The sequence below is a fragment of the Pelophylax lessonae genome (assembly GCF_965119305.1).
Source record: "Pelophylax lessonae genome assembly, chromosome: 11".
In the NCBI taxonomy this organism is placed as follows: Eukaryota; Metazoa; Chordata; class Amphibia; order Anura; family Ranidae; genus Pelophylax; species Pelophylax lessonae.
This window is the reverse complement of record NC_138778.1, coordinates 56,535,958-56,551,952: the sequence shown is the minus strand read 5'-3', so window position 1 is coordinate 56,551,952 and position 15,995 is coordinate 56,535,958. Positions and strand designations below refer to the sequence as shown.

Here is a 15,995-nt window from a genome sequence, read left to right as displayed (position 1 = left end):
AGTCGGAATTCTACCCATTATTTATTATATCACATATTTATTGATCTTGTTTCACCACATTTGTGATACCGTTTATACTTGTATATACTTGTATACACACTATATTGAGTGTTTATTACCAACTTCATCCATTTTGGTCCATCATATATTGCAGTGTGTTTACAGTCAGGGGACACGGGGGCGTGGCTGAGCAGCGTATGTAGCCGGACGTGTTCAGCTCTCGCTCCGCCGGGGATCCTGTTCAATCATCCTGCCGGACACCTGATCCGACCGCGATCTTGCCCGGAATAGCGGCTCTGACACCTCCTGCACACCCGGATCCCTCGGTTAGTCGTCTCCTCTCGCTGCCCGATGTCTAAGGGGCAGAAGTCCGGCCATTCGGCGCCGGAGTCCCAGGCCCATGATGCCGCCCAGCCGCAGCGTGGTCCTCAGAAGGAGAGCTATAGGGATGCAGCCATGAAATTCTTTACTAAGCCTGCTACTAAATCCACTCCTGTGGCGGCGACCACCCCTACCACCTCTCCTGCCTCTCACTCGGACAATGATGACACAGCCCCACTCGGGGATTTCTCTGTCCAGCTCACTGAATGGGACTCTGAGGGCCCTCTGCCGCCTCCCTCCCCTGTGCAAGCTCCTGAGCCTACCTTGCGAGACATTATGACTGCGGTCACAGCCTGTAATACCTACATTGCTGCTCTCACGGTGGAATTGAAGGGGGTCAAATCTGAGATCTCGTTCCTCCGGCATGATATGCAAAAACTCAGGGAGCGCACCTCGGCTGTGGAGGGCAGAGTGAGCTCTATTGAGGACGATATGCCCCCTCTCCAGCGGAAGGTCAAACATACTGCGCAACTGGCTGCACAGCAGGCCGCCAGGCTGGAAGATTTGGAGAACAGGATGAGGCGTAATAATGTGTGGGCTATTGGCATCCTGGAGCGGGCGGAGGGTAAGAATCCTGTCCGTTTTATTGAAACCTGGTTGACTGATACTTTTGGGCAAGACAGTCAGGGGACACAGTACAGCTGAGACTATAGTTACCCTTAATACAATAAAGAAATAATCTTACCTTCATCATGGGAACCTCTATAGCAGTCTTTATTATCTTTTTGTCTGTAAAGAGACCCTTAGCCTTGATAAGATAAGAAAGAGGACCAGTAAATAAAAAAATAATAATAAGGGAAACATCCAGCAACAAATTTTATTGACTCACCTGCTCAAGACAACTGCGGCATGTGTCCCGGATTAGCTGCTCGGGGTCTACCTGATCCCCAACATTTTCTCTCACATTTAAAGCAGCTTTCTGAAAAAACTGAAAAAAAGCTATAGAAATTAGTGAAAAATACTGGGACATCAAGGAACAACTCTTTAAAAAGTGACCCTTGCTATTCATCATGCTATCCCATTTGACCAGTGCATAGAGCAGCTGTAAAACTAGATGGAGAAGACTATATAGTACATCCTGTGTAGTAGGTCTACCCAAAAATGATGACATAGTCCCCAGCTGGAAAAATAGATGGGGAAGACTATAATGAACAGAGGGAAGATATCACTGTAGCTGGGAAGACTTCAGAAGTAAATGAGCTTCTTGTTTTATAAACTTGTTCTGCTTCTGGGATTTACAGATATTCAACAATTATTCTCCTAAAATAAATATTTTACCTCCAACTTGTGGTGGGATATGAATTATATGCAACAGGGTGAAAAACCTTTTGTGCTGCACAATCTGCCCCCCCCCCCTTTAATTACTTGAGCCCGATCTTATCCATCAACGTGCACAAGAGCTGTCTCCATCCTCCCTGGGCAGATTGATGATAGCTCCCACTGCTATCAATCAAATGATGTGCTGAGCAAGCGGGGCCGAGTCGCCCGTTCTTTGTCAACAGACAGGGTGGCTCAGAAGCGAACATGCACAGGTGCCCCCATGGAAAGCTGCTTTTCATGGGGGCACCTGCCGAAGAGGAGGAGCCTGGAGCACCGGCGGAGGACCCGAAAAGAAGAGGATCTGGGCTGCTCTGTGCAAAAGCATAGCACAGAGCAGGGGCAGGTAAGTCTGACATGTTTAATATTTTAATTTTAAAAAATAAAAGTTTTAATATTGCTTTAATATTTAGTGTAATGCATGCTTTATGTACAGCTGCATGTCCAAATCCTGTGGATATATACACTTTGTTTTTTTATTTATACTGTCCAAAGGGGGTCTGACCAATCCCCTATGTAATGGAAAGCATAGGTCCACATCACACAACCTTATGGCCTTTTGGGGGTCCATTGAGTGATCAGATCATCTTTGTTCCCCTAATAAAAATGGGGCAAACATCTTATATTGAGATGACCTGGCATCTCCATGACTCCATATAGCAAGCAGGTGGAGGTAGATCCACTTTATTGAAGCATCGGGTGTCCATTAAAGTTACACTGCATTCTGTAGAAATAATGTGGAGACAGAAAAGTCCCCAATCTCACACTAATCACACACTAATGCTGCATTAATTTGATGTTATATTGTTGGTAGATTCTATGTGTGATGTAATAACCCACTTTATTTATTTGACAGCCATTTCTAGTGCAAAGCAATGGCTGTGACTAACTGAAAGAGCATTGTGACCCCAGTTAATTCGGGGAGCATCTTCATGCCCATGTTGTCAAAATTGTAAATCCTATGTTTGAAACTACTCAGGTGGCAAAGTCAGAACATTTCCATATAAATGCAGCATTGGCTCCTCTAGCAATCAGAGCCTGAACCAGGAACTTTTCATTCTTGAGCTTTTCCTGGTTCAGCAGCTAGAAGAGAAATTCAGTTTACAAAAGGTCCACTAAGTCCTTTCTGCTGTGTATCATAAACCAATAATTGCACTTCTGGTCCCAATCATATGTTCAATTTTAAAACTCTCAGCTTTCAGACCAATTTCAGCCAATGGCTTGTTTTAAACCCCTTAATGCCATGTCATATTCCACATACCCCTGGCTACCTTTAAGAAGAAAGCTGTGAAGTATGGCATACATAATGTAGTTTGCCGCCCTTATCAAACTACTTTAGTCACCTACCATTGATATCTTGGGACTGTGCAATACCGAGCCTCCCACGTTATCACAGCTTATTGTGCAATTCTCTTCAGCTTCCTGTAGCTATCCAGGAGTATGATGGTCCATGTATTACTGTTTGCTTGTTTTTAATAATTTCATTATACCCGATGTGCCACATCTTTTCACATGTATAATATTTTCCACATTGGCATATGTGCCTAAATAAAGTTTTCACACTTTTTTGCAAACAACCGCAGCAGTGCCCTTTGTTGATCTCTTTTTGGTGGAGGATCCTTCATCCTCTGCAAATCCTTTTTATATTATTACTGAGCCTGATCAACGGTCACCCTGTGGGAATTTCACTCCTTGAGTGAACTTTCTATTCATACATTTATGGCGCTTTTCCACTGCATGGAACCGTACCGGTTCGGCACGCTTTTGTGCTTTTCCACTGCGGTACCGCATGGTATAGGTTCGGTACGGTACGGTATAGGTTTGCTTTTCCACTGCATGGAACCGAACGGTACGGTACGGCTCTGAAAAAACAGTACCTACTCGATTGTGGTTCCAACAGGTACCAAACTGGTACCATATCCCACAATCCTTTGCATGCAGTCACTACTAGCCACTGATTGGTTAGAGAATCACACCCTCCCCGTTGTTATCCCACCCACTTAACTTTAGTACTACTTTAGTGGAAAAGCAAACCTATACCGTACCGTACCGAACCGTTCCGACACTATACCATGCGGTACCAGCAGTGGAAAAGCAAACCGGGCCAAGCAGGGCCGAGTAGAGCCGAGCCGGTACTAGCCGGTACTTGCAGTGGAAAAGTGCCATTAGTAAAAGGGCCGTATATGGGTTTTTTTCATACATAATGGAAAGCCTTAAAGAAGCATCCCATAGAAAGCACTTACCTTCATGTACTTATTAAAAACATTCTGAATTTCCTCATTAATGCTTGGCTGTAGAACAGCACGAAGAAGATCCATGGACACAGCTGGGTCAGTAAAACTGCAAAATACAAGGAGAATTGCAAACATGACTATTGCCAAATCAAGACTATCTGGCTTATTTTATAAGACAAACAGCAACCAATAATGGTTTATTGTTTACTATCTAGACCAGGGATCCTCAAACTACGGCCCTCCAGCTGTTGTGGAACTACACATCCCATGAGGCATTGTAAAACTCTGACATTCACAGACATGACTAGGCATGATGGGAATTGTAGTTCCTGAACAACTGGGGGTCCGTAGTTCGAAGGCCCCTGATCTAGACTTCAGTTGATGAAATATGAAAGGTTTGTGCAAGTTACCACACTGTGCAAGGATTTTAGAGCTGAACTCCCATCAAACCCTTAAAGCGTTTGGTACCCCAACACTTCTTATTCCTGATATGTGCCTGCTGTACCATGTACTTGTATGAGAAAGTATCCTGTTCTCTTTGCATTGCTACTTTTATGTGAAATCCCTGCTGTTCCTGCCATTCCCTCTGCTTTCCTATTAAAAACTGACCACATTAAGCAGGAGTGCACACTGTGGTCAGTTCTCTAGCTATTCTGGGAACTCTGTGTACTTTCCTCCAATGATCAGACTTGTCCTGACACGCCCCCGCTGCACAGCCATTTACTGGGAAGCTCAGTGTGTTGTTGCTTCTCCTCTCCTCAGCTCTTATGCAGCTGAGAACAGAGTGAATGTAATCACTTTTTAAAAAAAAAAAAAAAGGGAAAAAAGGGTATTTATATTTTTTTTTATATCTATACAAAAATGTTTATTTTAAACTGAATGGGCTGTTTTACAAGGTGATCATTTACAATCAGTACAAATGAAATAAGCATAAGGGAGTTGTTTTACTTGACAAAGGATTTGCATTTCTGTCCATCTGCAACATAGTTCTGAGATGTACACAGCTCTGCCACACAGTACTGTTCTGTCAGGCAGGGTATGAGATCCCTTTTTCTCTGATGAAGTTAGATAACACTTAATTTTGAGGTACAGGCTGGGACCACTCCCTTGTCCCCCCCCCCCCCCCATCTCTTGGCGGTATCACAATGGTCCCATTAGATCAGTGCTTGTTTGTCCTGTTTATGCTCTACTGTACATCACCATGTCACAGATAACTGGTTGGCTGTAAACACTCGATTTTATCTTTAATTGTTTGTTGTATTCAATTGTATGTTTAAACATACAATAAGGTTACCTTCTGATTAAAAAAAACAAAACAATTAATCAATACAAAGCTACAATAATTTGTGCCTTTTATAACTGGAGTCCAGCTTTAGGCTCCATTCACACCAGAGTGTATCGTTTTCAGGCATTTTTTTGGGCTTTTTTCCAGGCGTTTTTTGCAGTTGTTTGGAGGCAGACATTGACCTCTAACAAAAACGCCTGTAATCTGCCATAAAAGAAGCTCATGTACAGTACTTTTTTGAGCTTCATGTGACAAATGCTCAGATGAGAACAGGGGCCATTGAAATGAATAGGATTGTGCTTGTTGGGCGTTTTGAGACTTCAGAGATGAGAGTTTTACGAGCTGAAATACGCTCAGGTGTGAACGGGGCATTAAAGCGGTTGTAAACCTGAAAAAAAACCTGCAAGACAAAGGCATAATGAGCTAGTATAAATCGCATACTAGCTCATTATGAAACACTTACCTTAGAACGAAGCCCCGACACGGACCCCCGGACACCGCTGTGGGAGCTGACATGATCCCTCGGCGTCTCTTCCGGGTTCGGCGGCTCCGGCGCTGTGATTGGCCGGAGCCGCGATGACGTCCCTCCCGTGCATGCGCGCGGGAGTCATTTTCCGGCAAGCTCCCAGCAAGGGAAGCTGAAAGTCCGCCGGACCTTCAGAGCGCATGAGCGGCTTTATGCACTGCAAATATCTCCTAAACCGTGCCGGTTTAGGAGATATTAATTGTACCTACAGGTAAGCCTTATTATAGGCTTACCTGTAGTTAAAAGTGTCAAAAAGTGGGATACTACCGCTTTAATGCACATTTAGCATGGAAACAGATAAAATGGACAAACGATCTTCTTGGCTATTTTGTTTTTTTCACCTAGATAAAACTTGAATACACCAAACTGTGCACTAGAACACTCACACCGTAAGAACTAGTGGTGCACTAAAATGAAAATGACGGTGCCAAAATAGAAACTAAAAATTCAGGATGCACTTGGCCGAAAACCGAAATTGACAGTTTTTTTTTTTTTAAATAAAAATCAATTAATTAAAATTAATGTGGCTGGCCTTTTTGCATTGAAGTCAACGGGACGCAATTTTGCACTGAAGTCAATAGGACGCAATTTTGCACTGAAGTCAACGGGACGCAATTTTGCACTGAAGCCAACGGGATGCAACTCTGCACTGAAGTCATCGGGATTCGGGACGCAATTTTGCATTGAAGTCAATGGGATGCGATTTTGCATTAAAGTCAATAGGACGCCGAATCTGCACTTTTTTTTTTTTCCTATTGGCAAAATGCAGATAAGCCCATTTTCGGCTGATATGTCGATGCATCCCTGATAAGAACACACCAGGGATGCCCAATCCTGCAGATCTAAGTCTCTTTGTAGTCTAATTATGAACACCCTTTACCATTCACAAATAATTTAAATTTGCCCTATGGCATTTAAACCCACTTGACTAAAGTAAGCAGAAAGACTTTTCCATTTTTATGATCAGGTACAGTACAGTGGAGAAGGATTAGAACCTCTATAAGGTTTATATTCCGGTGTCACCAGATTTCCCCTTGCATCCTATCCTGGTAACCACACAGGGATTGAGGGCAATCCCTTCAATAGAGATAAAATCAGAAATCAAAGTATGACAAGAGATTTTATCTCTAACAGGCTATTCAAAAAGAGCCAATAAAAGTGCACTTTGCTGTCTGTATCCCTTTTGGAAGTATTTATCTTTTTCTTCCTGCCCCAGTCAGTCATCACATAGGATGTTAAGTGGAAATCTACCAAAGAGAACTGATTTGATTTCTAAAATAATCTAGTGGAGTTCTCTAACTTTTGTTTTCATTCTAAAAGACATCCCAACAATAAGAATATAAAAGAAAAGAGGAACAAAAAAAAAAAAAAACCTCTTAGACCCCATTCAGACTAGCGCGACTTGTCAGCCTGACAAGTCGTGCTCGGTCGCTCGCCATTGATTAGTACAGGACCCGTTCTAATAGGAGCGACACAAGTCGCTCCCACTTAGAAAAGGGGTCCTGTACTACTTTGGGGCGACCTGGGAGAGACTTGCATAGACTTCCATTATGTGAAGTCCCTGCAAGTCGCGCCGAAGTCGCGGTGCATGCTGTGCACCGCGACTTCACAGGTCGCCCCTCGAAGTCGGATCGCCTCAGTGTGAACCGGCTCTTAAAAGATGATTTGCAGAGGAGGCTGCAGAGCACAAAAATGGGAAAAGGATGAGGTAGGATCCAAAGACACCCTGAAAGTTCTGCTCAATCTGGCTGTATGTGGTAATGGATCATTTACATAAAATGTAAAAGTGAAGGGCTTTCTGACATTCACATGGCTACAGTGTTTTCTGGATGTGCTAGTAAGACCCCATTCACACTAGCGCGACTTGTGAGGCGACTTGGTCGCCTGACAAGTCGTGGTCGGTCGCCTGCCATTGATTAGCACAGGACCCGTTCTAATAGGAGCGACACAAGTCGCTTCCGACTTAGAAAAAGGGTCCTGTACTTCTTTGGGGCGACCTGGAGGCGACCTGCATAGACTTCAATTATATGAAGTCCGTGCAAGTCGCGCCGAGGTCGCGGTGCACAGCGTGCACCGCAAATTCACAGGTCGCCCCAGCAAGTCGTGTCGCCCCTGTGTGAACGGGGTCTAAGTCAGAGATTAATTCAACTTGTAACTTAGTGTTAAAATGTATTCACTTTAAATTGTAAGGTTAAAGTGGAATTAAACTCTGCTGCCCGCTATTAGTAACACAATAGCAATGACAGACATCACATGTGATTCAGAGAGCACTGCTCTGAAAATTACATGCGATGTCTGTGCGATGCAAATTCAGCCATACAGATTGTATGGCTGAATTCGCATCGGATTCGGCCAGAACACGCACAGGACCCTTTTTTGGGTCCGCAGCAGAATCTGATCGCATGGTGGTTCACACCAATGCGATAAGATTCATGTCCGAAATGTCAGTTCGCACTGCAATATGCAAACTGATCTGGGGGTGTCGTTAAATTTTTATCGACACCCCCAGCAATTTGCATATGGCAGTGTGACCTGCCTGCGATTTGAATGCGATGCAGGAACCCGCAGTGGATTCGCAGGGTTCCCACATTGCATAGGTGGAACCGGCACTTAGGATATTTGCCATAATGTGCGAGTATGCATCGCATATTTGTACATTATCCACTTCCAGTCTGGGCCTTTTCTGGCACTTTTTGTTTACATGTAACAATCAGTATTTTTTGCTAAAAAATTACTTAGACCCCCCAAACATTATATATTTTTTTTAAAGCAGAGACCCTAGAGAATAAATTGGTGGGTTTTACAATTTTTTATGTCATTATTTGCACAGCATTTTTTGAAACTCAATTGTTTGGGTAAAAAAAACACTTTTGTGAATTTGAATGCAAAAAAAAAAAAAATACAATAAATAACCCAAAATATAAAAGATGAAGTTACGCGGAGTAAAGACACCTAACATGTAACACTTTAAAATGACGCACGCCCGTGCAACGGCAACAATGTCAATTTTACTATCCATAGGTGAAGCTTTAAAGTGACTGTAAAGCCTCATGTCTTTTTTATTAAAATAACAAACATGTTATACTTACCTGCTCTGTTGCAGTTGATTTGCACAGAGCAACCCTGATTCTCCTCTTCTTGGGTCCCTCTTCAGCGCTGCTAGCCCCTCCCTCCTGTTGAGTGCCCCCACAGCAAGCAGCTTACCACGGGGACACCTGAGCCGCAGCTCCATGTGTCCATTCAGTCACGGAGCTGTGGCCTGGCCTGGCCCCGCCCCTCTCTCTCTCATTGGCTCACTGAATTTGATTGACAGCAGCGGGAGCCAATGGCGTCATGCTGTCGTCTCAACCAATGAGGAGGGAGAGTCTCAGGACGCCAAGACACTCCTGCAACAATGCTGGAGTGAGATGGGCTCAGGTAAGTATAGGGGTGGCTACTACACAGGTTTTTTTTTTAAATTTTCAGTAGTGTTTATTGAAATTTTTAAAAGAAGATCTTGCTTAAAGAACATTTGCTGGGTACATCTCTTAGGTGGAGAAAAGGCGGAGGTGAGTAACATTAAAGGAAAAAGGCTAGACTTCAAGGATGACTTCCCAAGGGTAACCTATGGGGGTTATCTTGTCACCATTACAGATGAGCAGTATATGACACGTGTATGCCGACCACTGTACACGCAGGAGAATGTATAAACATAAAAAACCTTCTGACTTTACAACCACTTCAAAAGCCTTTACAAATTACTTCTTTAGATTCACACAGGAGGTCTAGTGTTAGAATTACTGCCCAATATCTTACATTCACGGTGAGACCTCACTTGTGGGGCAATTACTGTTTGCGTGTGTGCAGCATATGCATTCACCTTTGCACCCAAGCACGGGGGGACAAGTGCACTTTCAATTTAAATTTTTTTTATTTTTTTATTTTCACGCTGTTAATTTTTTTTTTTTTTTTTATTGCTGTCATAAGGAATGTAAACATCCTTGTGACAGCAAAAGGCAGTGACAGGTACTCTTTATGGAGAGATCTGAAGTCTATAAGACTCCAAATCCCACCTCTGTCCTTAACCACTTAAGCCCCGGAAGATTTTACCCCCATTCCGACCAGGGGGTATTTTGCGATTCGGCACTGCGTGACTTTAACGGACAATTGCGCGGTCGTGCGACGCTGTACCTAAACTAATTTGGCGTCCTTTTTTTCCCACAAACAGAACTTTCTTTTGGTGGTATTTGATCACCTGTGCGATTTTTTGATCATGCGCTATAAACAAAAAAAGAGCGTCAATTTTGCAAAAATAACAATATTTTTCACATTTTTTTATATGAAATTCCCCCAAAAAAAAATGTAAAAATCAAAATTTTTTAACATTTTCGGCCAATTTGTTTTATGCTACCTATGTTTGGTAAAAAAAAAAAAAATCGCAAAAAGCGTATTTTGATTGGTTTGCGCAAAAGTTATCGCGTTTACTAACAAAGGGAAAGATTTTTGTCATTTTTGTTGTTTTTTTTTTTAACGCGTAATGGCGGCGATCTGCGATTTTTTTTGCGGTACTGCGACATTGCGGCGGACAGATCGGACCCTTGACTGACATTTTTGACACTTTTGGGGTTACCAGTGACATTTCTACAGTAATCAGTGCTATATATATGCACTGTTACTGTAAAAATACACTGGTAGTGAAGGGGTTAACTTTATTTGGGAGGGAGGGGCTGTGTGTGTCCCTAGGGGCGTGCTTTCTACTGTGATTGGCTGTGGCTTTAGCTGTAAGGACACTGATCAACGGATCTACATAGTAGATCCATGTGATCAGTGTCTTTGCAGCGAGGAGAATGACAGGTGGCTTGTTTACACAAGCTGCCTGACATTCTCCCTCTCCCCCGCCGATCGCCGAGTGGCCGGCGGACATCGGGTCCGCTGGTCACACGCGCGGGGGGGTCCGTGACCACGCGGGAGCGGGAGCGCGCCTCCGGGGGCGCGCGCTCGCTCCCTAGACCCTCACAAGCAAGCAACGTAGCCCTACGTTAGTTTGCCTGTGAGGGGCTGACCGCCGACGTAGATAGTCGTGCGGCGGTCGGCAAGTGGTTAAAAGCATTCAGTGCCGATTCACATTTTTGCAATCACAGAGATCGCATGGAATTGGGAGCGCACTGCTCCTAAAATGACATGCGATCTCTGTGAGGTGCAAATTCAGTCATACAGTTGTATGGCACCACAACCGCACCTAACACGCACAGGACCCTTTTTTTGGTCCGCAGCAGAATCGGATTGCATGGTGGTTCACACTAGTGCGATCCGATTCTGTGCGAACTTTCAGATCGCACTGTGATATGTGATCTGTTGGTGTCGTTAACTTTCAATTGACACCCCTAGCGTATCGCATATGGCAGTGTGAACTGCCTGTTGGGCAGATGCGATGCGGGAACACTCTGTATATTCGCAGCGTTCCCGCATCGCATAAGTGCCGGTTCACATTTGTGCGGCTGCGGCGTTCGCATGTAATGTCGGAGTGCACTGCTCCTTCATTACATGCGATCGGCTGTGCGGTGCGAGTTTATCCATACAGTTTGTATGGCTAAATTCGCACCGCACCCGCAGCAAACACGCACAGGACCCTTTTTTGCAGCCGCATCAGGATCGGATCGCACAGCGGTTCACACTTGTGCGATCCGATCCTGTGCGAACTGCAAGATCACACTGCGATATGCGATCAAACTGGGGGTGTCGTTAAGATTACATTGACACCCCCAGCGTATCGCATATGGCAGTGTGAACTGCCAGGGGTGCGTTTGCGATGCGGGAACAGGCTGCGAATTCGCAGCCTTCCCGCATCGCATAAGTGTGAACCGAGCCTAAATGTGGACCGGCACTCAAAGCACCAAAGATCTGTGTTTTCTAATGCTTTTGTTTTTTTTGTTTTTTTAAATGGCACTGTTGACATCAGGATAAATCAGAAGTAATGTCAGGTCAAACCTTCCGGGTTACAAGAGCGGAGAGCCGATCAAAGCCAATCCTGGCTCTTTTCGGCTTTCCGACCTGACAGAATTAGGATAAAAGGTTCCCATTAAATCTGTATGTGTATGGTTTGTGTTATCATACAGACATATAGAATTAATTAATTAATGCGACAACCTTAAAGCGGAGTTCCGGGCACAGAAGTCATTTTTTAATAGACATACCCCCGGGACAGTCAGGGCTAGCACATTCCACAATGGCTAGCCTCTGATCTGTCCCGGTTCGCACTTACCTTTTAGAAGAAATACTTACTTATAAAATTTCTTCCACAGCGTTTCCATCTCTGTTGTGGGCAGCTGAAGCCGGCGCGCTCCTCTTCTGTGTCTTCTTCCGCGTCTTCTTGTCCCAGAATGCGCCGCACCGGCCCCTCTCGTCACTTCCGGCGCGACGCCGCATTCCTCCACAGCTTCTGGGCATGCCCAGAAGCTGTTTAGCAGGGGAATGCGGCGTCGCCCGGGAAATGACGAGCGGGGCCGGTGCCGTCGCATTGATTCCTGGGAGCTATGATGTTCAGCTCCCAGGAATCATAGCGAGACAGGAAGTGACGGGGTGAGCCGCGGCTCCGAGGAGGAAGTACTCTGAGGTGAGTATCTTCGATCTTCAATTACAAGGTGAGTAAACAAAAAAAAAAAAAAAATAACTATCCAATTCCTTTTCAGGTGAGGTCTACCTAGCGGAGGGGCACAAAAAAAATATATCGTTTTTGTGCCCGGAACTCCGCTTTAATGGAAAAGTTTAGAAAAAAAAAACAAAAACAGAAGAGGCACAGCTACACTATGCAGATCTGAGAATGCAGCAATAATAAGAAAAAAACTGACACTTATTCATCTAAAATTCAAAAATATTTCTGTTCATATAAGCTTTATTTGGCTTGTTCTCCTACCTGACGGATACATGAGCACGCCGTCCTCTGCGCTGAACCTGGCGATGTTTAATCATGATGTTCCAGGGGCTCTGAGGAATTAAACAGCCATTGTCAGTTTTTTACCGAGTCCAAAATAAATAAAACTATAAGACTTGTACAAATAAAGAAATCCTATCAACATCTCCACTGCTGTAATACTGAGTGTCCTTCTTCTCCAATTACAAAGCAATTCGCTCTTGGGCCCCCACTTATTTTCCTTAGGCTACGTTCACATGTGGGCACAATTGCAGCGATTCTGCCCGCGATCCGGAATCATTGCATATCGCGGGACGCCTGTGCGATGCCCGTGATTTGCAATGGCACCCCAAATGCTGTGCGATGTTTCCACGATTTCCGCCTGCCGAATCGCGGTAACATCACGCAAACAGAATCGCAGGACGCCTGACGTCCAAAAGAAGCTCTTGTACCTTTTTTGGGCGACAGGCGCCCCGCGATTCTGTTTGGGCGATGTTACCGCGATTCGGCAGGCGGAAATCGTGGAAACATCGCACAGCATTTGGGGTGCCATTGCAAATCACGGGCATCGCACAGGCGTCCCGCGATTTCCAATGATATTGGATCGCGGGCAGAATCGCGGTGATTCTGCCCGTGATCCGCTACGCCCACATGTGAACGTAGCCTTAGTGAAGTCATAATTAATCAAACAGGATGTCCATTCAAAAATTTAGCAGAGAACCTTAGATGCACAAAATAGGATATTACGAAAGTCCAACACCAACAAAACTTTTATTTTTAATTATTTAAAGTGTTATTAAACCCTGCATTCATCATATCTGGTCTCCCACAGTACACAGAACATGGAAATGCAATTATTTTAGTAAATATAAACTGCTAAATACCTTTTCTCACCAGCAGTATATAGCAGTTTTAAGACTTCTATCAGTGTTCTGCAAAACTTGTAGAAGTTTTCATTCTGCTCTGACTGCCCTCTGAGCCTGCATGACCCCTGACTTTGTCTGGACAGTGCTGATTGGTCCTGTGCTGATCACATGCACCCTCCCCGAAAAAAAAAAAAAAAAACTGAGCATGTGCAGAGTGCCACCAGGACTCTGTTCTATCAGCAGATGGATTGGGGACAGTAAAAAAAAAAAAAAAAAAAAGAGGATCAGAGAAGACAGGATCAAACAGTCTTTTTACATAATGCAGATGAATAACCCATTGGTCTCCACAGTGCATGCTTTACTGCCTATACACACTGATTTTACTGTTTTGGGTTTAGTAACACTTTAAGTTCAACTGTACTTTTGGCCTGACCCCAGATCCCCCTCAAAAGATAAGTTCACCTTTAGGTGAATGTTACATGTTACACCATATTTAGGGTGTAAAATGCTCCTATACATCCACCTCCCGCCACCATTGCTCCCCTCTCTGTGACAACAGACAGGGGTTCTTCTCCCCACACCTGCTGTCACAATCTGAAAAAAGCACAGCCGTACAAGGCTCTGCCTACATGGCTGCACCATTCATTTACATTTTCCAGTGAATGAATAGACAACAAGTACCATCAGACATTGTGGCTGACGGCTTGTAGTTCACGATGAACTGAGAGGGCACTGGTGAACGCTCTTATAATTCATTGATTCTTCCTGCCAGTCAGTAACTGCCTGCCCATACAAGACTTACAGGCAGACAGCTTAACCACTTTACCACCGGAGGATTTTGCTGTCTTACGTCCAGGCCACTTTTTGCGATTCAGCGCTGTGCGACTAACTGACAATAGCGCGGTCGTGCGACGCCGTACCCAAACTAAATTTACGTCCTTTTTACAAAAAAAGAGCGTTTATTTTGAAAAAATAACAATATTTTTAACATTTTTTTATATGAAATTCCCCCCAAAAAAAGATGTAAAAAACATTTTTTTTTTAAATTTTTGGCCAATTTGTTTTCTGCTACCTATGTTTGGTAAAGAAAATCACAATAAGCGTATTTTGATTGGTTTGCGCAAAAGTTATTGCGTTTACTAACAAAGGGAAAGATTTCTGTCATTTTTGGTGTTTTTTTTTTTAACGCGTAATGGCGGCGATCTGCGATTTTTTTTGCGGTACTGCGACATTGCGGCGGACACATCGGACCCTTGACTGACATTTTTGACACTTTTGGGGGTACCAGTGACATTACTGCAGTAATCAGTGCTATAAATATGCACTGTTACTGTAAAAATGACACTGGCAGGGAAGGGGTTAATTTTATTGGAGAGGGAGGGGTTAATGTATGCCTGGTGCTTACTGACATGTGGGGGGGGGGGGGGGGGTGACTGAGTGAGTCATGGACAGATCGGATGTCCAGCTATGCTGAACACTCCGATCTGTCACTCCCTGTCACTTGGGAGATCCGCCCGCTTGTGTTTACACAGGCAGGCGGATCTCCACACTAGATCCCCGACGATCGGGGAAGAGCGGCGGCGATCGCCGCTGCTCCTCCCCTGGCCCGACTCCCGCTGTGACCGAAAACAGCGGGAGCGAGCCTCTGGCGGCGCGCAAGCGCCGCCCAGAAGGGGGAGTGTCTGACGACGTAGTACTACGTCGTCAGACGATAACGAGCCACTCTGCCGCAGTAATATTACTGTGGGCGGAGGTAAAGTGGTTAAAGAGGAAGTAAACCCTCCTCTGACACTTGTACCTATAGGTAAGCCTATAATAAGGCTTACCTATAGGTACTGTAAATATCTCCTAAACATGCACCGTTTAGGAGATATTTACCTTACATGCAGCCAGTGACGTCACTGGCGCATGCGCTCTGAAGGAACGGCCGCTGGTGCCGTTTCTTCAGAGCCCGTGCCATGACTGTCGGCTCCCGCGCGTGGGAGTGATGTCACAGCGGCTCCGGCCAATCAGATGGCCGGATGTCGCGATCCCGGAAGACGGGCGACTGGACATGTCGCCCGTCATACAGGTAAGCGGGCGGCACGGTGGGGGCTCGTTCTAAGGTAAGTATTTCATAATGAGCTAGTATGCGATGCATACTAGCTCATTATTTGTTTCTCTTACAGGGTGCAAAAAAAAAAAAATTGTATGGGTTTACAACCTCTTTAATTAGAGTCAGTAGGATCCCGTCACTGCACCTGTGATCTGCTGATCGTGGGTGCAACACTTTACAGGCTGCAATGTAAAAAGAATAATAAATGCATATTTTGTTTACCTGCAAAAAGATGTACATTTAATTTTTTTGCAAAAGGTGAACCTAGCCTTGAAAGCCTTATGCTCACTTGCCCCCAATCCAACAAAATACAAGGGAGAAGCCTCAGAGTCACATATCAAACTCTTCTGAGCCAGACCCATGCATGCGCTATACGTTCTCTATTCAATCCTATGGATGGTA

General features: G+C 44.6%; 1 protein-coding gene across 1 annotated transcript in view; it reads right to left on the bottom strand.

Annotated features, from left to right (window-relative positions):
* DNTTIP1 (deoxynucleotidyltransferase terminal interacting protein 1) overlaps window positions 1-15,995 on the bottom strand; it is a 49,297-nt gene that overhangs the window by 26,589 nt on the left and 6,713 nt on the right. The window contains exons 2-5 of the mRNA XM_082272952.1: window positions 12,636-12,706; window positions 3,942-4,038; window positions 1,211-1,309; window positions 1,067-1,129 (exon numbers count right to left, since the gene is read on the bottom strand). Of these exons, the coding sequence (XP_082129078.1) occupies window positions 1,067-1,129; window positions 1,211-1,309; window positions 3,942-4,038; window positions 12,636-12,706 (330 nt within the window). The remainder of the gene's footprint in view (window positions 1-1,066; window positions 1,130-1,210; window positions 1,310-3,941; window positions 4,039-12,635; window positions 12,707-15,995) is intronic.